The 21233-nt window shown below is 37.0% G+C and overlaps 3 protein-coding genes across 3 annotated transcripts in view; 1 reads left to right on the top strand and 2 right to left on the bottom strand.

The window, feature by feature from the left end:
* The window catches only part of LOC134812033 (ras-related protein Rab-8-like), a 50582-nt gene that overhangs the window by 17607 nt on the left and 11742 nt on the right, over positions 1–21233 (top strand). The window lies entirely within an intron of this gene.
* On the bottom strand, positions 5173–8915 carry LOC134826711 (tryptophan 2,3-dioxygenase B-like). Its single transcript, XM_063839200.1, has 12 exons — positions 8793–8915; positions 8559–8643; positions 8369–8439; positions 8171–8254; positions 7660–7779; positions 7444–7547; positions 7055–7157; positions 6649–6749; positions 6575–6611; positions 6334–6487; positions 6092–6182; positions 5173–5752 (listed from the first exon to the last, which is right to left on the bottom strand). The coding sequence occupies exons 1-12, from the start codon at positions 8898–8900 to the stop codon at positions 5497–5499; spliced, it is 1314 nt and encodes a 437-aa protein (XP_063695270.1). The 5' UTR covers positions 8901–8915; the 3' UTR covers positions 5173–5496.
* The window catches only part of LOC134812032 (uncharacterized), an 88282-nt gene continuing 80577 nt past the window's right edge, over positions 13529–21233 (bottom strand). The window contains exons 2-8 of the mRNA XM_063819218.1: positions 17403–17438; positions 16203–16360; positions 15931–16062; positions 15509–15616; positions 15146–15259; positions 14780–14898; positions 13529–14521 (exon numbers count right to left, since the gene is read on the bottom strand). Coding sequence (XP_063675288.1) covers positions 14357–14521; positions 14780–14898; positions 15146–15259; positions 15509–15616; positions 15931–16062; positions 16203–16360; positions 17403–17434 — 828 coding nt within the window. The 5' untranslated portion in view covers positions 17435–17438 and the 3' untranslated portion in view covers positions 13529–14356. The remainder of the gene's footprint in view (positions 14522–14779; positions 14899–15145; positions 15260–15508; positions 15617–15930; positions 16063–16202; positions 16361–17402; positions 17439–21233) is intronic.

Here is a 21233-nt window from a genome sequence, read left to right as displayed (position 1 = left end):
AGCCAGACCACGAGTCTTCCCCGTATTGCAGTACCTCGGGGCTAGGCTCACCTCCCTTTGGGGAGGACCCTTTATAAACGAACAATAAAAATGCTGGTCCAAACCCCACTTTACCGCAAACCCCGATTCAACGTGGACGTTTCCTTTCCTCAAACAAGGCTTCACATGCATAATATATGAAACATTTGTCATGGAGTTGTAGAGGGAGTTATGTGCCTCGCCGGGCTAAAGTAGTGGATGACCTTGCTGTACGGCAAGTTAAACAAGGATCTGAAACTACTAGGTTCCGTACAGACTCAACTCTGCACCCGTGTCAATATGTTCATTATATGCAAGCCTCTTGATTTATAATCACCGAGTCTAGTAATTGTTTAAGAGAGTTCTCTGGCAGTTACGAAACTCGAGAGACTGTGGGATACTGAAGGGAAAGGAAGCAGTTCTAACGAGCTCTTCTCAAACACAAGGATATATCTTGTGAACTCGGCTAGTATATATGAAACATTTGTCATGGAGTTGTAGAGGGAGTTATGTGCCTCGCCGGGCTAAAGTAGTGGACGACCTTGCTGTACGGCAAGTTAAACAAGGATCTGAAACTACTAGGTTCCGTACAGACTCAACTCTGCACCCGTGTCAATATGTTCATTATATGCAAGCCTCTTGATTTATAATGTGAACAAAACAAAACCGTGATAATGATATACCGCAAACCTTGATTTACTGCGGTTGTTTCCTTTCCCAAACTCCGCGGTGAATCTGTAATTAATATTAGGCCAGTAATTGTCACAAGGTAGCCTCGATTCATTTAATTTCGGTATTTTCATATATGCATATTTTCGTTAATGTATATTTTATTTGGTTCCCCAGGCGCTAATTGTGTTCAAATCGTCCAACATATTTTGTTAGGAGGGGGCTTGTCGTCAAACTGGGTGACACTCACGTTACTTCTGACCAAGAATTATAATAATTGATAATGTATAAATATTGATAATGTATAAATTATCCTCGCTCTTGTGTAAGTTGAGTAGCAGCAAGTATGACCTGTTCGGCGTCTACCGCTGTTAACTGTTCTGTACCGTTCTGTACCGTTCTGTACCGTTCTGTACCGTTCTGTTTACATCCTAATATGGTCACACTTTGGTCATGTCACTGATGACAGGACTATGACTGAACTCGGGCGACGGGAGAATCCGCTGACGCATGACAGCAATTTAAAAGCTGTCAAATGTTGCACGGAGTAAACAGGCATTACGTCAAAGTAACGCCCATTTCCGTTCGTAAACCTTAGCGGGGTTGTTGACTGCTTGACTTCATCAACGAAATCTTTATCACATGTAATGTTTCAGGAAATTCAGATATTTCTATAAAAAGAGCTCGTGATAATTTTTAAATAAATAAGCCACCTGGCAGCAGGCAGATGTTTCCAGTATTAATCAATTATGAATTATTAAATACTCTAATATGCAAGTGTTCCACTGTGCAAGAGTGGGACACAAATGGTACTCAACATCAATATCGCGGAGCACGCCAAGTATAATCCTTCATTGACAGTAGCGCAACACCTGCGCGCGTTATGTGCGCGCGGCGCGATTGATCAATTTAATTTAATCAGTTCCCCCGGCCGTATAGCTTGTAGTCCATAGTCCGTGATATGGGTATCAGCATTCAGTAATAGACTTTATTCTCCAGTCTGCTGATAGTCATGCCATTTCATTTCAGGGTACATATTTGGCTAGATTACCCCGGCGGTCTCAACCAGGACATCAACGGATGGTCTGTAGCGCAACTTGGGCGAGCGAGGACAACGCGGCTAATCTCTTCACATGTGGATTTGATAACAGGTTTCATTTTATCATCGATCATCGACAGTTTATAATCTTCAAAAATGTGTTATTCGTTAAATAGAATTAACTAGATATTATCCTCCAAATACACAAATGTGCGATGGAGTTAACTTAGAATGTCCGAATTCTAAGTTTCCGGCCTGTGATCCCAATCCAATTAACAATTCAATTTCCAAATTTTCACAATTTCTTTGGACAAATTGGGCCCGGGAAAAATTCCAAAGGTTGAACCCCGATAGGTCCCCCAGGGTGTTAAACAGTAGGGGGGCTTTCCCTTTGGGGCGGTTTTTAAAAGGGGACCCCAAAAACCCAAAACCCCTTTAAAAATCAAGGGGGTGGCAAACAAAAGGGGGCGATTGGGTTTCATGTGGTTTAAAATTTTCTTTTTTTTTACGAAAAAAGGGAAAAAAAATTTAAAATTTTTTGTTATTTTTGCATTTTTCCCCGGGCAATTGATCTCCGGACTTTAATTTTGAGTAAAATAAAAAACCTTTTTTCTCTGTAGTTACCGGGGGGTTGGGGGGGAAAAACCTTTGGGGAAAATTTTTTAAAAGGGGGCCCGGGGAAAGGGTAAAATGTCCCAAAAGAGTTTTTTAAAAAAAGTGGGTTTTTGGGGTTTTTTTATTTTTTCGTTAAACCCTTTAAAAAAGGGGCCCGGGTGGGTTTTTAGGGGGGGGAAATTTTGGGAAGGGGGGGAATTTAAAAGATGGTTACTTTTTTGGGGGCGATTTTTAAAGGAATTTTAGAAACAAAAATTTGCTATTTTTGGTGTAATTTTCCCGGGGAAATTTGGGGGAAATTTTGGTAATTATTTTTGGGGTTTGTGGTTAAAAAGGGGGGGAAATAAGGGGGTAAAAAAATCCAAAAAAAATTTTTTTAGGGGTTTATCTAAAACAAAAAAATTAAGGGTTTTTAAAAAAAAAATTTGGGTTTAAAAAAACAAATTTCAAAACCCCTTTTTGAGAAAAACCTATTTTTTAAATCCCTCAAACCCGGGCCCTATAATTTTGTTATTTGTATCGATTGGGAGTAATTTTTTAAGGGTTTCCCTGGGTTTTTCTTCATTTTTTGTGATTTTTTTAGATTTTTTTTACCCCTTTTTGCTTTTTTTTTTGTATTGATAAAAAAAGAATTTTTGGGGCTTTTGTTTTATTTTTTAAAGATGGGGTGGGGGGGGGACGTTAAAAGGGGTTGGGGAGTTTTTCCCCAACCCTTTTTTGATTTTTTGGGGAACTTCCCCAAACTGGGAAAAAATTTTTTGGGTTTAAACAAATGATTTTAAAAAGGGTTGGGGCTGGTTTGGGGAATGGGGAAAAAATTGATGAGGGAAAAATAATTTTTTTTCTTTAGATACATTAGGGTGAAAAGGGGGCTGTGTTAATTAGGGGGAAAAACCCAAAAACCCTTTAAATAGTTGGGGTGGAAGGGTTGGGCCAAAACCATCCGAAAATAAAAAAAATGGGGGAAAATTTCCCCCAAAATTTTTTTTCCCTAATTTTATTTTTGTTTAATCGGTTTGGATGCTAAAATTCAATTTTGGGGAATTGGGGGGACCCCAAAAAATTTATTTTAAACCCGATTTTGGGTTTTTTTTTTCATTTGCTCGGGGGATCTTTGTTGGGTTTAAAAACCCCCGCAACCAATTAATTTTTAAAATAGGGGCCTTTTCCCCCTCTTTTTTAACTGAGTTGAAGTTTAAAAATATGATTTGAAATTTTAAATTTTTAAGGGCCCAAAGGGCTTTTCCCCCTTTTTTGTTTTAATTTGAATTTTTCCAAAAAAAATTTTTTTAAAGTAATTTATTTTGTTTTGATTTTTTTGAAAACGATTGTAAAAAAGTTTTTTTTAATTTTTTCCCCAGGGGGTTTTTAGGATCCTACCCAAAAATTAACCAAAAAATTGCTCCCCTTTTTTGGTTCCCCCCGAGGGAAACATAAAAAAAATTAATATAAAAACCCTATAAAATAATTAATTTTTAAATTTTTCCCCCTTTAAGGAAAAAAATTTTTTTTGTTTTTAAAGGGGGGCCCGGGGGGGCATTTTTTTAAAAAACTTAAGCCAGGGGGCACATTTAAAACAGGGGGTTGTGGGGGTTATTTGATGTCGGGGGGCCATTTTTTTCTCTTAAAAAATCATTTTTTTGGGCCCTTTTTTCTCTTAAATTTTAGGGTGGTCCCCGAATTTTCAAAAACCCCCCCCCCCTCCCCTGCCACTGGGGGGGGTCCGGATTTCCGTATTTTAAGAGTACAAATAAAACCAACTCAAAAATTTTTTTGTTAATAAAAATTTTGTTTGTTTTATTTTAAAATAGGAAATAAAAAAAATTTCTTCGAACAAGTTTAGCACAGTTAAATTTAAAATACTCTTCAAAATACCCGGGGATCTAAAAAAACAGGAGTAATTAGTGTCAAAGAGTTGAAATTTTTAAATGGGACTTTTTTTTTGTAATTTTGCCAAAATTTTTCCGGATTTTCAGAAAAAACACCCCCCTCCCCCCCGGTCCGGACTTGTCCGAAAAAAATCAAAAACCCCCCCCCTCCCCCATTTTTGGGGGGGGGGGACGTCCTAAGTAGTGGGGGGCCCTTTTCAGATAAAATAGTCTATTGATTAAATTATAATACCATTAGGGGTGTTAATAACAATCCGCCCAAAAGGGGGGTTTCAAAAAATTTTTTAAAATTTTTTACGATTTTCAAAAATTTTAAAAAAGGGGGGGGCCCAAAATTTTTTTTGTTTAAAACATTAATCAAAATTTTCTTTTTTAAAAAAATTTTGTTTATAATGTTTTCATTTTTCTTAAAGGGGGTTTTATTTTTTTAGGGGGGTTCCCCAAAAATTTTTGGGGGTTAAATTTGGGGGGGGGGGGGGGGGGGGGGGGGGTTTGGGGGGGGGGGGTTTTTTTGGTTTTTTGATTTTTGGTTTTGAAAAAAACGGGGGGTTGGGAAAAAAATTTTAAAAATTTTTTTGATTTACCCTTTTAATAGTTTGGCCCCCTTTAACAGTTTTTAAATTTTTTTTTTTGGTTTTAAAAACCATGCAGACTGCAAAAGTGTAAAATTAACTTTAAAAAATAATAATAATTCAAAATTATTTGAATATACAATGCATAAGTCGCATACAACTACAAGTTCTCCTCAACTATCCTCAAAAAATAACAACTTTTATAAAAGGTTAAACAAAACAAAATCGTTAAAAATGTTAGATCTAGAGCAGTACCTAATCGTTTGTACGTTCATAGACATAACCTACCACTACCAGGACGCGCGCCGAGTTGGACTCGTCGACGGTCCTGATAATATTTGAAACAAATATTTTACGAGTATCACCGTTAACCTAATCGTGAACTAGCAAATTCAAAAAAGTTAAAACAAACGTCATGAGAGTGAGACATGAGCTTGAAATTCACGATGTCAATCCTTCACAGTGGTGAATCTCGCCGATCTTGTGAGAAGCATTGTTGGCTGGGCGGCCCAGTAATTCATTGCGCAACAAGACATGAGCGCAGCACGTCTAATTTTTGTTTATAACCGTTACTGTAACTATAGAATCCTCAGTTTCATTGTTTTTATGCATTATGTGTAAGGTGCTTAATCGATATTGTACTTGTAGGTTTATAACCAGGACGCGCGCCGAGTTAAGGACTCGTCGACGAGTATCACCCGTTAAAATCGATAAGAATAGAATTCAACTTAATGTCAGAGTCCGCAGAAGTGGAGTCTGAGTCCGCGGAGATGGAGTTTAGGTCCACGGAGGTGGAGTCAGTTAATTGAGAGTCCAATTTATCTGAACTATCTGATCTATAGACCTTTGAGATCTCGACGAGCACGTCGGATGCTAAGCGCGGAAGCTTTTGTGGTGCTATTAGGTAGGTCGCTACCTCGAACAGGTCTATGAACGGCATGTATCTATCACTGAAAATAAATGAATGATAAGCATTATATAATTGTCCAACGTTCCGTCCTCGACTAATTTTCGCGGCCCAGAACGGGACACCACGTCACACGTGCTGCTCACGTGTCAAGCCACGCAATGTCTGGCTGCTGGCAATTATTCGATTATAAAATACATTGGACTATGACTTCCAAAAATTGTGTGGTAAATCATGATCACTTCTATTAAGAATAATAAGAACCTTAAATCTAAAAATAATTCCTCGATCTCATCCACCATTACCAAGGTTGTGTATATATGATGTGGCTATAGTTAAGGTTTAAAAATAAAGGTTGTGTAAATATGATGTGGCTAGTAACCTGACAGTTGAGCGGAGATAATTATAGCCCCCGCTTCCTCCGGTTCCTGGTCGTCCTCCGATCATCCTTTTAACCATCATGGCGTGTCCAACTGTGAAACATTCGCATTATTATTAGCAATAATTTCTGAACAATATTGTATTAATATCTGTGAGTATAATGATAGATACGTTGGTTTAGTAACCTGATACATAGAATAAAAGCTCATAATTTCGAATCTGGTCGGAACTCAGAATACTTACATCTAAATTTCGTCAAGAATGTGTCCATATCCATGAGGTTCTTGATGATTTCGTAAGGGACAGTAAATCTAGGCTCTGAAGAATAGCAGTTGATCATAAGGGCTCCCATGAAAGCGCGGTAAGACAGCTTTCTCCCGTGGATTCGACCACCATTCTGCAAGAAATATAATATAATAATATATGTACAGTTACACGTTATTCAAAGATAGAATAACACGATCACAAATCATTTGTTACAAGCCCTGGCTAGAAGTAGAAACTTAATTTTATTGCATTCACTGAAAGTAAAAAATCTGTCGTTTTTCCTAATGTTACCTCATATTTTTCTTGGTCAAAGATGATGCACAATCTTTTTCTAATTGTTTCGCTTTTGACTCGAATATTCCACTTTTAGCGTGATCAATGTGTTCTAAAACCTGTCAGAAAACATGATTTAATGAGAGTTATTAATTTTTCCATATGAAAGCACTAAGCAGTTAGAAGTAACTTTATAAACTTTTTATTATACGCCTACATCATACAAAACTTGAAACTTAAAGGACCATTCTCATTATGACCACCAAAATCAGAAACAACAAACTACTTCAAATCCTTGCATTTAAAAATTTGTTTAAAACCCAGCAATAATGAAGTAAATGTAATTGTTAATTAACCTCGAAGAGCTCGAAATTTACTGTATCACAAAATACGTGTTCAATAGATGTTTTATGTTGACACTAACCTTGGCTTTAAGATAAAAATCATTGATGACACCTTCAACAGCGTTTTTGTATGAGATAAGAAAGTGTTGGAGCCCTGGAGTTCTTGACAACCATCCGTCTATCCTGAAAGTAGTCAAAATATGTCAGGATATGTCAGGATATGTCAGGATATGCCAGGATATGTCAGGATATGTCAGGATATGTCAGGATATGTCAAAATATGTTAGGATATGCCAGGATATGTCAGAATATGTCAGGATATGTCAGGATATGTCAGGATATGCCAGGATATGTCAGGATATGTCAGGATATGGTACTACTCGATTGAAAGCTGGCATATTTTTCATTTATTGTTAATAACATTTCGAATTACATTGTTATTCGAATGTAACTGGAAATGAACACTTACAAAGTACAGAGATCTTGGTCGTCCTGGTGATCTTCAATCTCCTGTCTCTGCTCCTCAGTTAACTTCTCGTTGTAGGAGTTCAGAAATGTGCATGTTCGTTGTTTCTGAATGTAAGACAATGTTTACATATTCACAAAATTATAATTCCAAGAACTTATGATCTAAGTTCTTAAATACTCCTTTGGACATTAGTCGGAATGTGGCCGGAATACACACCTCTTTGATTCCCAGAATTTGTTCAAGTAAGCGGAACTGTGTGCTTTGAAAACCGCTAGCTCCACCTTGAAATACTTCTCTAAAGGACATGAAGTTGATACAACTCATCGTTTCGAGCACCTGAGACGAAAATAATTAAGTTGTGATGAAATTAAATTTGGATAATTGGTGAATAGTAGCTATGAACAATTGGTTATTACAATTAGTCTCTAAGAATTGTACTCCCAATTACGAATAAAGACGACATCTTTTTCGATCTTAGGGACTAGGGAGCGTTCACACTTTACATATTACAACATTACGTTAGTAAGTTGTTGGCCATTCCCCCTCCTCCCCTAAATAACGTCAGTATTTGCCAGACCCCCAATCGAATTTCCTTCCCTTCGGCTGCCGAAGTAATATGTCGACGCTCCCTTATTCAGCAAATAATATTATTGAGCATCATCATATCATCGGATTCAAGGAATTTAACTACGAGATTATAAAGAAAGAAGAACATTCATTCGCATACCTCGAATTGTTGGATCATGATTCTGAAGATACAATTTACTCGAACTAGCCTTTGAAAAATGAGCTGTTGGTACTTCTCGCAGACCTAAAAATGTTGCGGTTTAAAAAAACTGTTATGTCCCAATTTGGAGCCATAATCTAAGTCAATTATTAGTCATTAACTACTTCTACATAAATTTCATGCCATTAAAATCCAAACCTTTGGTTCTTTCAGCAGCCTTTTGATGGATTCTAGTTCAAAGAGAATCTGCTGAAACCACACTTCAAAATCTGGGAAAAATTGGATTAGTCTGGAATCCAGAAGTGTCAAAAGTTGCTAGCAAAACTGGGTTTGCGAGTTGCCAAAATTAGTCTCACTAAAGCCACTAAAGCCCAATGATATGACTTGCTTTGGTGGATGCTGATAAAAAGATGCTCATCGTGAGCGATCGGACCATCAGTCAGGCGCACGTGCAGTTTTAGCAGTTCGTCTATCTGAAAAAAAGGCTGTTTAATAGTCTATAGACAGACAAGGACATTCATTCAGTTCGTCATTATGAAATAGTTGTGTCTACTTTTTTCAAATAGTTAAATTTTCAAATGTCTACTATTTGACTCAACTTTAAATTTAATATCTAAATTACCTTCAAATAGTCCATGTAGTTTTCTCCAGGGTCCCTGGTCTCTTTGGTCTCCTTAAAACCTTGTCCAGCTGAGCTCTTTCTGTGAGGACATTTTCCCATTCTCTCCATAATGTTGCTGACTATCTTAAAGATTGAAGTCTCAAGTTAAAATTTCTTAATTTGATTTACTTAATTAAGTGTTACATGCTATGTTTAGTTGATGATATCAAGAAATTAAAAAATGCCAAATTACTAAGATCAGGGCCAGAGTTGGCGTTATTCAATATATATTAGGATGCAGTTAAACTATCGGACTACGATGAATGGGGACTTGCCAAATGCCGCCCCATGCCAACATTAACATAATATACGGATACCGACTCTGTTACATCGTTTCCTCAATAAATGTTATAGATTTGTAACGTTGTAATAAGTTTAATGCTAAACATAAATGCAGATATGCTAAAATATTCAAACTGTAAAATTATCTAAGCTATAATTAACTAAAATAGTAACAGAAATTCTTTAAAATTTATAAATATGCTATTGTGTGGGATAAATAGGCAAATATTCTGCAATTCAATATCAAATAATAATATTGGCAAGACCGCCAACAAATAACATTAATAAGGTAAGCGACGAGGTAACAATAAATTTTTAACTAAAATTGTTGTAAACCAAATTAAATAAGACTAAATTAACCGTCCACCAATTTACATTTTTGAGTTCGGAAATAATATCGTTGATTATGACTTCAAAGCTGCAAAAACATTAAAAAATTTGTGTGTAAATGTAATTAAAGTTGAAAAATCAGAATTTTAAAATTTAATTAAATAAGCATTAGTTTTAATACGGAAAATGATATAAATTAGTAAAATCATTAAAAAATGATTACTGGAAAACCAAATATTTTCGCGGTACTCATTTTTGCGGTATCAATTTTGGGTCCTAAAAAAATTAGCTGCATGGTCAGTTTATGATAAGGACAAAGTTCCTGGGGTACGAGGTCATGGGCAGGACGACACCTTAGAGTTAGATCTATGAAGTTGTTTTAAGTTTAGGGCCAAATGAACGCGTTAGCGTGGTGACCATTCATCAAGAGTGAAGAGAATGAGGTAAGATTCACCCCGCTCAAAAGAGAGGCTTCGGCTTTTGAAGTGAACCCTTCGTTAAAGTTCACAGCCGTGTTATGTTACGGTGCCACTCGAAGCCGGATTCTGACAGTTAAGTATGCCGTATGGGCAACGTCAGGACATCCACGCAGAGTATTGCAGCCACCCGAATTGATACCACTCAAACAGTTGCCCATATTGTATGGAGGGGGCCTAATTGTGAACTTAGACTTAGAAGCAAGTCAGATAATCTGACTTATATCTACTAGGGTGATCACCAGCTTAAAGTTAAACTTTATAATGCAAAGAGATAAGATGAAGAACAAATCAACCAGGCGTCAGCAGAAAATCAAACGGTTTCTTTTTTGACTGGACATAGTCAATTCAAACTTAGAGTTACCGCCAATGTCTAAACATCTTAGATATGAAGTTGTTCATTTTATTTTGCCTTTTATGCAGGTACCTAATTGATCCTTAGAAAAAATTTGTGTTCCTACTACGATCACGATTCTCAGTATTTCATATTTGCTGGGCTGAAGAAGACTGAAGAGATGCTTTAGTTTCAGTGAATTTGATTATCTTACTGAATTAAGATACCATTTGCGCGGAATAGCTTCCCATTTCCAAAATTACCAAACCCTACCAGATCACCCTTTCCTTTATATTTCCACCGTCTTTTTAAATACTGTCTCAGTATTGTCTTTAAAATAAACATTTTTTGCGGGGTTTTCCTGCAATTTCTAAATCAAAGTGGATTAATCTCTTCGTAATTCAATAACTGAGTCTCTATTTCATTTCAGATTCGATACAAATTCATGGAAGTGGATCCTTCCGACTTCCGAGGTCTGAGACTGGAAAAAAGGCATTCATGCATTCCACGGCGCTCCCACTAAATCGCTCGCCCAAATTTTAAGAAAATTCTTGTGAAAAGGCCCTGAAGGTATAAAAGTAATCTTGTTCTGTGTATTTTTAGACGCTGATTCCGAATCACCCCCATGACGTAAAAGATTAATTACCAATAGTTTGAGGACAAGAATACCAATCATACAATCCCCCCAAGTTCAAATTCGGAATTACGGCCCTGAACAAAGTTGACGTTTTTGTGCATTGTGTCATATTATATTTATAGTTTTTTACATTATTCTTTAAGTTTAAGTTAAAATTTAACTTTGCCTAGAAGTCAACTATGATTCATAGTTGACGTTTTGTGAGTTAAAAATAAAATTATGAATTTTTAGCCATTAGAAATCATCCTGCACTTAAGTATAGAAGCACTTTTAGGTAGTAGACACCCGTTGAATTATTTGACACCGTTGATTAAGCATCCCCGGCCGGCGAGAGAAGGGGTTGCAGCGTGTGTCAACGTGGTGTGCAAGTGTAACTGTGAACTGTTATAATACGACACGGGGCCGCACATGCTACTGCTACTGCTATAGTTGCTACAGCCGCGCAATTTGATAGATCAGTTAGTCCCCATGATCAGTCTTGGTTGCAACTTGCAGATCAGAGATCTGTGCAGTAAGCAGTTTGTCCCAATCACCAATGCAATGATCTTAATTATAATAACATAAACCCGCCACGCAAAGGGTTTATATAATAGATCATCCCGCGCTAGCGGGATGATCTGATAAACACATACGAGTGCGCGCAGCGCACGAGTTTTGTGTTAATATGTAATCCCGAAGCGCCAGCTGAGGGATTACATTTATTTAGCCCTGAGCGTGAAGTGTTTATGGATTATAATTATCTCCGGCGATTTCGACAAGGGATTTATACTTTAGAAGAATTAAATTTGTTTAGAGCCCAGTTGTTGACTCTAACTGTACTGTCCGGAACACGATTGGAAAGCAGTTCATCAATCTGAATGTCAAACCGATCTGTCATAGTGGAGCAATAGCTTGAACGTTAGCAGGAACAAGAGCTGGAAGGAGAGCAAGCAAAACAATACTATTTTTAGGGCACGGACAAGGGTAGCTGGCTAGTCGCCAACTTCTCACGCCACGCGTTGGAGAAATTCCAAGAATTAGCTGCTTTGGCAACGTTCCCAGGAATTTGCGTGTAAAAGAAGTGGACGGTTACGATGTTTCATATCACGTGGTGCGCTTTCGTGTCACGTGGTATAGACTCGGCGTATGCTATTGGTGGCACGTGGTACGCACGTGACGCGCCCACGTGATCGCGCGTCTAACTGTTCTACTATTATCGAGTTCTAATCAGCAGTATCATTGATTATTGTAAGTCGGAGAATTGAATGATAAACATCAGTTACGACTAAAAAGCGGGCCGGGTTTATACAAATTTCCGGGGCGGGATGATATCACCTTGAGATGTTTATCTAACAGCGGGCCGGGCTGAGTGATAATATGATCCCGCGTCGAAATCCCGGAGATATTTATAGATATCTGATATAAGTTATTATTTGTAGTAAACAACAAAGAAAATCTTTGACCAAAAATCTTGGGTGGATCATCCCCCCATCCCCCTCCCCCGCAAAGAATTGCTCCCGTTGTTTCGTTTTGGCGGACGTTATTAATATTAGCAAATGAATAACACTATTAGTATTATAGTAAATGAACAACTTGTCAAGCTGGATCGCAATCCTTTTAATAGATTAAAATTGAGAAAATTTAGTTCGTATATTTATGGCGGGTAATATTGTGGCGGGTAAAAATATTAATAATAGCGGGTCAAAATATGGTGGATTTTTCGAAAATCCGCCAAATTTAACCCGCCACTTTTTTACCTGTCATTGTTAATTTATTTTCACAAACAATTTTGAAAATCCACCGAATTCTACCTACCATTATATATTGCAAAATTCTACCCAATTTTTCTTCCAGACTGCGTAGTTGTTTGCAGTTTCAAAGTAAAATAACATTGATAAAATTAAAAGACTTTTTCCAGGAAAATCAGCGTATTGTAAATAGATGATTATTCGAATAAAACCACCTCGTTATCATTATTATCAGGGAGAGACAACATGAAATATTGGTAGGATTAATACATTTTGTTCTTTTCTTGTTATCCCTGCAAAATATTCCCAGAATCGATCAATTTGATTTTAGTTAGTCTATCCATGTCCACAATATTCTAGAGTTGCCAAGTCAGAATAATTGCCATTTATCAGAGCCCGCTAATTTTACTGCCTCTCAATATAGCCGAAATAATGTCGGTCTGCAGATGAACTAAACTGTGCAAATATAATATTTGCTGCAAAAACAAAGTATAATTTCAAGGGGTGCTGTAGATATAAGTATAACTGAACCCAGTAGCTCAAATTAAAAATACGATATTAAAACCTTATTATAATCTGGTCATATGTACTTTGCAGTTGTACTGAAGTACAACTACACTTAGCTAGAAAAGCCCTGAAATTAGTGTGTATGTGCTTGTGAGACCAGGCTAAGTGTTTACTAGGCGTCTGGTTGATGAACCCAGGGGGTTCGGGGGCAGGCCCCTCATCCACCGGAGGTACCCACCGATAGGTGAAGCCGGCTACTTTTGATGCTGAAACCCGCTTAAAACGGCATAGACATTTTAATTTTTGCAGCTTCTCTATTTAGGCAAATTTGCGTGTTTAAAGCTTATGAAATTAAGCATTCAACTATGTACAATACTAAAATAACTAAGTAAAGCAAAACTAGATACGGACTGTAAGTTTAACAAGCAAAATACTGAAAAGTAAAGAAAAGAGCCTCACCACTAATTCACTAAAGCAAACAATTTTCTTTTCTTCAGACATCAGGTGATCAGGTCGTACTTTTAGGGTGTCACCGGCCGGACGCCCTCACGAGCTGCCTTTGCAAATTTCATAGCAAATCTTTTTCCGGTGCATTAGGCGTCTCATATTCACATTGAGATTGAAACGGTAACATTCATAGAATAAAAAAGAAAATATAGCATAATCATACATCAATGTCATCAGATAGAATCCCATATTTTACAATAAAAATATTTAACGCAAGATTTAAATAACAATAATGGCTCAAATTTAAATGTATCATCAACTTTCAAGTCAAGAATCATCGTATCAAAAATTGCAAGGGGTCGACTTAGAAGATATAACAAAGTAAAAACAGGAATAATAAAAAAGCACTAATAAATCTCTAGATTATCATCTATGTCTGAGAGTCAGTCACTACAATTTATTATTGGGAATTTGCTAAATAAACTAGATTGAAGAGTTGTTTAAATAATGAATGACGTTTTAATTTTATAACTTTCCACTTATACATTACGCTTAATAATATCTTTATTTCTCATTCTTTGATCAACTGTATATTCGAGGTTTAATTTTTACACTTCTTTGCTTATAGTTATTTGGGTTATGTAGCACTTTTAAGCAAAGATCGCTTAGCACTATTCGAGGCATAAAAAGAAATTCAGATCGCTCAGAAACTGGAGTTGTTACCTACTCCATCCGACCATAACTACTCCGGTGTATCCTGTATCCTGTATCCTGTATTGGGTTCCCTACTCCATATCCATAGATCCGGCCAGGTGATGACGCTTGCTGATTGTATTCAGCTCGTACCAACGACTCCATTCCGCGGATTCGTCGTCACAGTCCCTGATAGGAGGCAACCAGGTTCCAAAACTTGAGCAGAAACTCTGTTGTTTTCGTCCGTTCTGACAAACCTATTAAATTATAATTTAAATTAATAAAACATACTTTAAATTATACGGTCAATCAATAAATATGGATATCTTTAACTATAACCGATGGGTAAAGAAACCAATATATCCAAATAAGCAGTTATCGACAGGTTACATTTATTTTCAACTGTAATAAGATATTCCTCAAATAAAAAATGAAATGATAGAAGCATGCTTGAGATGGTTGTATAATGTATATTGTATAATGTATTACTGATAGGATCGAAAGTAACAAATTACCAAGATAGCGTAGGTTCCAGGAGAAACTGTGTTCTTTTCAAGACCCATAGGCTCACTGACAAGGAAGTATCTGTCCAACTTGTTGTATGTATGTCCGTAGGTAGGCACTTCGCATTCGTCTGTAATATTAACGGTATTTGAAACTTGCAAGGATATTTCAGATACATTACTGATAAGTGAATGATCGATGAGTGCCATGAGAACCCGGGACGAAATCGGAATATGAAATTTCAATCTGACGTGAGAACTGAGATGCCCTCTGAAGGGCTGGCTCAGTTCCAACTATATAAAATCGAAACAGTGACCAATAAAGTGGGCAATCATATGAAAACGGAACAAATCAAAGTGAAATTAAGTTTCACCCACTATCCCTGATGCAAACACCAAGTTCTCCGTCATATTGGCCGTTCTCAAGGCACTGAACTTGGCTACTTCCCATCAGTTGGAATCCGGTGTCACACTCTATCCGAACCTCAGTTCCTGCGTGAGTTTCATGATGAGAACTTTCTTACGGCAAGTCTTATGACTGTCAATGTAACACCAACTTTTTGACTCAGTTAATCTATGCGGATATCTAAGTTCTACAATACACAATTAAATCACATTGAGTCAAGAGTCCTCATGTTTTTCTATTTTTAAAGAAACGGATAAGTTTTAGACGATGGAACGACGAAAGAATAAACTTTCTAATCAAAGTTCACGATTATTTCAGAGGGAATTTGTTCTCACCGGCTGTGATTACTCCACTTATATCAACACGTAAGTTGCCCTTCTGCTTTGAATATGCTTCTTCTATAGAAGGAAAACGACCGTTTCTGATCGATAGGGTCGGGCACTCTGTAACGAAATTTGGGGTTACAATAATCGAATAAAGTAATGTATTATCGAATCTGCAAGCGGGGTGTGCACTGTGCAGACTTGTATGAAACATAAATCAGTCCTTGTAATAGTCACTGACTAAAAATAGGTACCCTTGGCTCGAGTTGGCTTCAGATAAAGGGGGTTCCCTAAAATTCCATGGATTCGAAACCCGGAAGACTGGGTAAAATATTTTATTTCGACATAGAAAGTTCTATGACAGGGGCTTGTAACCTGAAAAGGTTTCTTTTCCGGATATACTGGCAGTTTATGTATTGATAATTTTCACTTACTTTGGTCATCGTCAGAACTGCAAGATCCGCAAGTCATGGAACACATCTCACTAACTTTTCCCTCCTCACAGAGACCCAGGTTCAGCCACTCTTCACACTTATCTGTCTTCACCAGATCAAAACATCTGGAAACTGAAAATGTTTTTACGTCTTACCATCGTCACCTTATTAACATCGTTATCATTTTTTAAAGATTTGAGAAGAAAATAGAAAAGCGCCGTGCTAATATAAAGCTCACTAGGCATAATCTTGCTCGCTAAAAGAAATATCACCTGCACAAAAGTTGCAGGTCCTCCTGCACTTCTCCCGCAATGCTGGTCTGTGTTTTTCAATTTCACAGAAGCCCTTTTTCTCCCATTTCTTGCAGCTTCTCGGGTAGAGATCAGTACAAGACTCGTCCGATACAACCAACACCACCAGGCATGCCAACCTGATGAGGAGAGATTTAGCTGGGCAGTATCGGGAGTTAGGGGTTAGCCGTCATATTATTAGGAATTGTGAGGTGATTAAACTAGGTAGAATTATAGGAATCAGAATTTCCAAGGAAAACCGGGTTTATTTCCAGTACAGAGAAAAATCTTTGTTTACTTAAAATCTGGAGCGTGACTGCGTGATGTGAACAATGATTGAACAATGTCGTCATTGGGCACAGAGCGGGTAAATACCATGTTTTTAAAAGTTATGAAAATATTATGATTCCAAGAATTGCAGGTTTAGTAGTAGACATGGAAATATATTTTTCTTCTTGCGGAAAGGGTGTTTTCGTCTGTTTTTGACAAGTGGCCAATAACTTTTCTAAAATTGGAATAATACTAATAGGGTTATTTCAAGTACCACAGAGAAAGATCTTTGTTTTCTTCAAATCTTGAGTGCGAGGTGATCATTGATTGAACAATGATTTCATTGGGTCCAGAGCGGATACATTCCATGGTTATAAAATTAATTGTAAAAATAGTAGGATTTCTAGAATTGCAGGTTAATTCAAGTAGACTGAAAGACATGGAAATCTAATTCTAATTTTTTTTAAATCTAATTTTCTTATTGCACAAAAGACGGTGTCTTTTATGTTTCACAAAAAAGGTCTTCCAAAAATTAAAATCCATAAATTAGCAATGACCAGATTGTCATGGAATTGGAAACCAATTTTTTGTCTACTGTTATTATGAATAGTCAAAGTATCGTGCGGGATCGTTGAGCTTAGAAGAAGCACGGAAATATTTACAGCGTATTTCTTGCCAAAATTTTGCTGGCCATGATCATGGATTAAATGCAAAATTCGATTTAGTTCGTTTTTCATTCCAGACACGACTCCTATATTTCAGCTACCTTTTGTCTCGGCTGATAACAATGCAAGAGAATCAAATTAAAGGAAAAAGACTAATTACGATTACCTGAATTTCAAAGTAGTACTGAATTTCAAAGTATTAATTACGATTAACTGAATTTCAAAGAATGAGCAGCATTTTACTTACAATGTGAGCGTGAACGCGTGGATACAGACCATCCCTAAAAATTGTATTAAGAACACGAGTAATACTGCGAATAAAGCTACAAATAGTATTAATACTACGAGTTAAAATGTCAAAAAGTACACTAAAACATTTTCTACTGTCAACTGCATGACATGACAAATTTATAACATTCCTAGGTATCAGGATCTGAATTGAACCTGTCGTTAGTGCTGGGGCGCTAGGTATCAATTGAAAACGATCTAAGACTGTAAGAGTTGGGACCAACTGAAACGGTAAATTACGAAGGGGTCAGGGCTAGGATGCCCTTTTGCAGTAGAACGACGGAAACGGAATTATTATCGATCAGTCATCCGAAGTCGTGGAATATCATGTTACCACTAGTCTATATCTATTAATTCAGCAATAAATCATGGTCGAAAGTGTGCAGAAAGGAAGGTATATTACAACATATCCCATCAGGCAAGAGAATGCCACTGACGTGACATAAGGTAAAGCATAGGTTTTTGGAGATTAAGGAAGGATTACATAATGGTCTGTTAATATAAGACAAAATCACCGAAACACGCAGAGAAATGTGATGCTGCAAATCACGGAGCATGCAAATGCTGTAATGCATATAACCACGTCACGAAATGATCCATGATCGGGCGTGTAAAATTGCGTCTTGTGCAGTGTGCAGATTCAGCAAACACAGCCAGTGCATATCGAGCTCTCTCTCTACGGGTAAAGGAATTAAACCGATTTATCTCCAAATTAGATTATATAGCAGTGATATTATTACAGCAGTTTAAGTTGCAAAATAGGGCAACGCAAGTTCCTTAGACTTTCACAGAGGGTTATCGTAGACGAATTGAATATCTAGATCCTAAAACAATCTATTTCCGTGATGGCAATGAAAGTGGAGGAGATTTGGTATCCGTGTACCCTAATTATTTAAATGCATTACCAGTAGAAAAAGAGCGTGAAAACTGATAAGAGTTGTGATCTAGGAGTAAAACTACCTGTTTTATATCCCACTTTAGGGATTCTGGACAAATTTAGTCGATGCATTCTTTTAGAAGCCATGAATAGCCTTCCTTGCGGCACGAACTTCACTTATATTGGCATAAAGATGTTTAATTGGTTCATAACACGGAAGACCTTCTTAGACTTGCTGAACATGTATGTGACCTATTAGATTCAACATTTTCGCTGGTAGCATTGTTCGGAGCTTTCCTCAATCAGTCTAATCATCTCACGACAATATATTCAGAACTCAAGTCAAAAAGCAAAGATTTCATCATTATTGTTTAGAAGATTGGTACGTGTTAAACGTGCAACATAGCCTAGATCCTCGTGTTAAAGGAAGTGATTAAATTAAAAACCTGGAACGAAGAAAATAGACTAATGGTTATATCAAAGTCCAGCATTTGCTTACTGCCTTACTGTTCAGTTATTCGACATTTGGTGTTTCGACATTACGAAGCCGTGTGCCTAATTTTATCTAAGCATCACCTCCAACCTCCGACTAAAGTTCCACCCTACTAATATTTCAGATTTTTCAAGTTTTTAATCATCATCCGCCTTATAATAATAGCATGTCGCTCACCTTTATTTATAAAAATACAGTCTTTTAAACAAACATAAATTACTGAATCTTTGAAGTTTATTAATAGTAGTTCTATAAATAAACTTTACGACACTGATGAATTGAAATGGACAAATCTGACTAATGTCTGATTAAGATCTAAAACAGGCCCCAATAAATTCTGTACGGTCTGAAGTATGAACACTGTAGACAAATAAGTCATTTGCGTTTATATTATTCACTATCGTGCACGCTGGTGATCAAAACTCTGCAACTATACTATTTTTTTCCACAATACACAGATAAATATAATCTTCTAACATACTAACATACTTCGTTGTAGTCACATCATTGTAAAGAAATCCGCTGCTAATAATACAGTAACACAGCATGAGAATAAGCCGGCCATGATAACCCATGATAACTTGCGAAATTATAACTAGGAAATCGTGAATCCCACGCTCGACTGATTACGAATTACTGATTCGTGAACAGTCTCTCACTGAAATTACTGAAGCAGTGATTCAAAAATTTTCGAACAGAAAAGTGATCTCTGGTGGGATGAAAACACGTACTACTGGTAGTAATTAAATTTGTTGTGGATTTGGTTACAAAGTATTTCAGTCCACAATCCTTAATTTCCTTCATTTATTGCTTCTCAATCACATGGTTATACGGGTTCCTGCTAGTAATTATAAAGCGAAACGATATATGTTTATCCGTGCCATTTTACTGACGGCATCAACTTTAACGCGACTTTCCGCAAAAACAGTATAATAATATTAATAATATATATATATAATATAAAATATACAAATCATGAAACTTTTTTGACTGGGTCAAATTCTTTAATGGCCTCCAAATCAGCATTTGGCCCAAAATTTGGACTCCCAAGTGGTGTCAATGACGCGAATTGAATAGGTAATAATTATTTTAGTCTCTTGAGTCTTGACACCATTTTATGTTTTAGGGTTATATGGGTTCCTGCTCATAGCTTATGGCTTTGACGGAGTTTCTTTCCACATTCCAGATAAAAATTAATTAGTTGAATATGGATGATGAGATACAATTGCAAATCAATATAAGCTGGACGTTTTATTCCCTGAAATAGGAATTACAAAATAGAAAATCATATTGTTTTATTATTGTTTCATTTTCAACTATTGAAGATGATATTTCCTGCACTGAAATTTCACAGATTTGGACGGAATAATTAATAATTGGTGATTCGATTCATGAATGTAATTTGATTGAATAGAATGGATGGTAATCAGTATATTCAGTATTTTGTAATATTTTACTGGGCGGTGTCCATTGTTAATGGACTAGCCCGACTCGCCCTGAAAAAATTGAAAATACTGCGGATGCTCATTGTAGGGGCTTTTACTAATTCGCTCGCCCAAAAATTTCACGTGACTTTGGTTTTTATGGTTTTGCAGCCGTACAAAACGGTTTTACATAAACCCTAATCCCAACCCTAACCCCGAAGCTAACCATAACCCTTACCACAACCCTAACCCTAACCCGAGCCCTTAACAATCGAATTCATGTTTTACTAGCCTGTCACGTGACCAAAACGGTTTTTGCCCATAACTCTCCGTGGAAGTTAAGCATTTTTACCCTACGTCATGTGGGGTGATTCGGAATCAGCGTCCAAAAATACACCGATTCAGATCAATTTCACACCCAAAGGGCCTTTTCACAAGAATTTTCTTAAAATTTGGGCGAGCGATTCAGTAGGAGCGCCCCCCATGACATAGGGTTAAAATGCTCCCTGACGAGATATAATTGGCGAAAAACTGTCTCGATCACGTGATATGACCGTTATATAAGGAAGTTAGTCTAATTTCTCGTTAGGGTTTCAGCATATGCTTTTGTTAAGGATTGGGTTAGGGTTAGGATCAGATTAGAGGGTACTTAGGGTTTCGAATTGCTCTAACCAGAGCCCTCTCGCTTGCAGTAGCGCGCGACCGCCGAAGGCGGCACAGGAGCACTAGCTCAAAGCTATTCAACTTGTGAAACAAGCGCGTCACGCAGTACGCGTAGACTCATGACTAGGTGAATGTCCCCAGGTAAAGCAATGACGATCTTAGAAGTTTTGCTTGTTTGTTGTTGCTTTAATTAAATTTATTATATCATATGAGCATATTATTCTTCAACTCTTTTTCAATGAAACAAGAAATTTTCAATAAACAATAAAATAATTCGCTTTATTATTTAGAGGATTTCGCCGCTTCTACGCGCCGCGAAAACTTTCATTCTTA

Source organism: Bolinopsis microptera, chromosome 2, assembly GCF_026151205.1.
Source record: "Bolinopsis microptera isolate Bmic1 chromosome 2, MBARI_Bmic_1.0, whole genome shotgun sequence".
NCBI lineage: Eukaryota > Metazoa > Ctenophora > Tentaculata > Lobata > Bolinopsidae > Bolinopsis > Bolinopsis microptera.
This window is presented reverse-complemented; position numbering and strand designations above follow the sequence as displayed.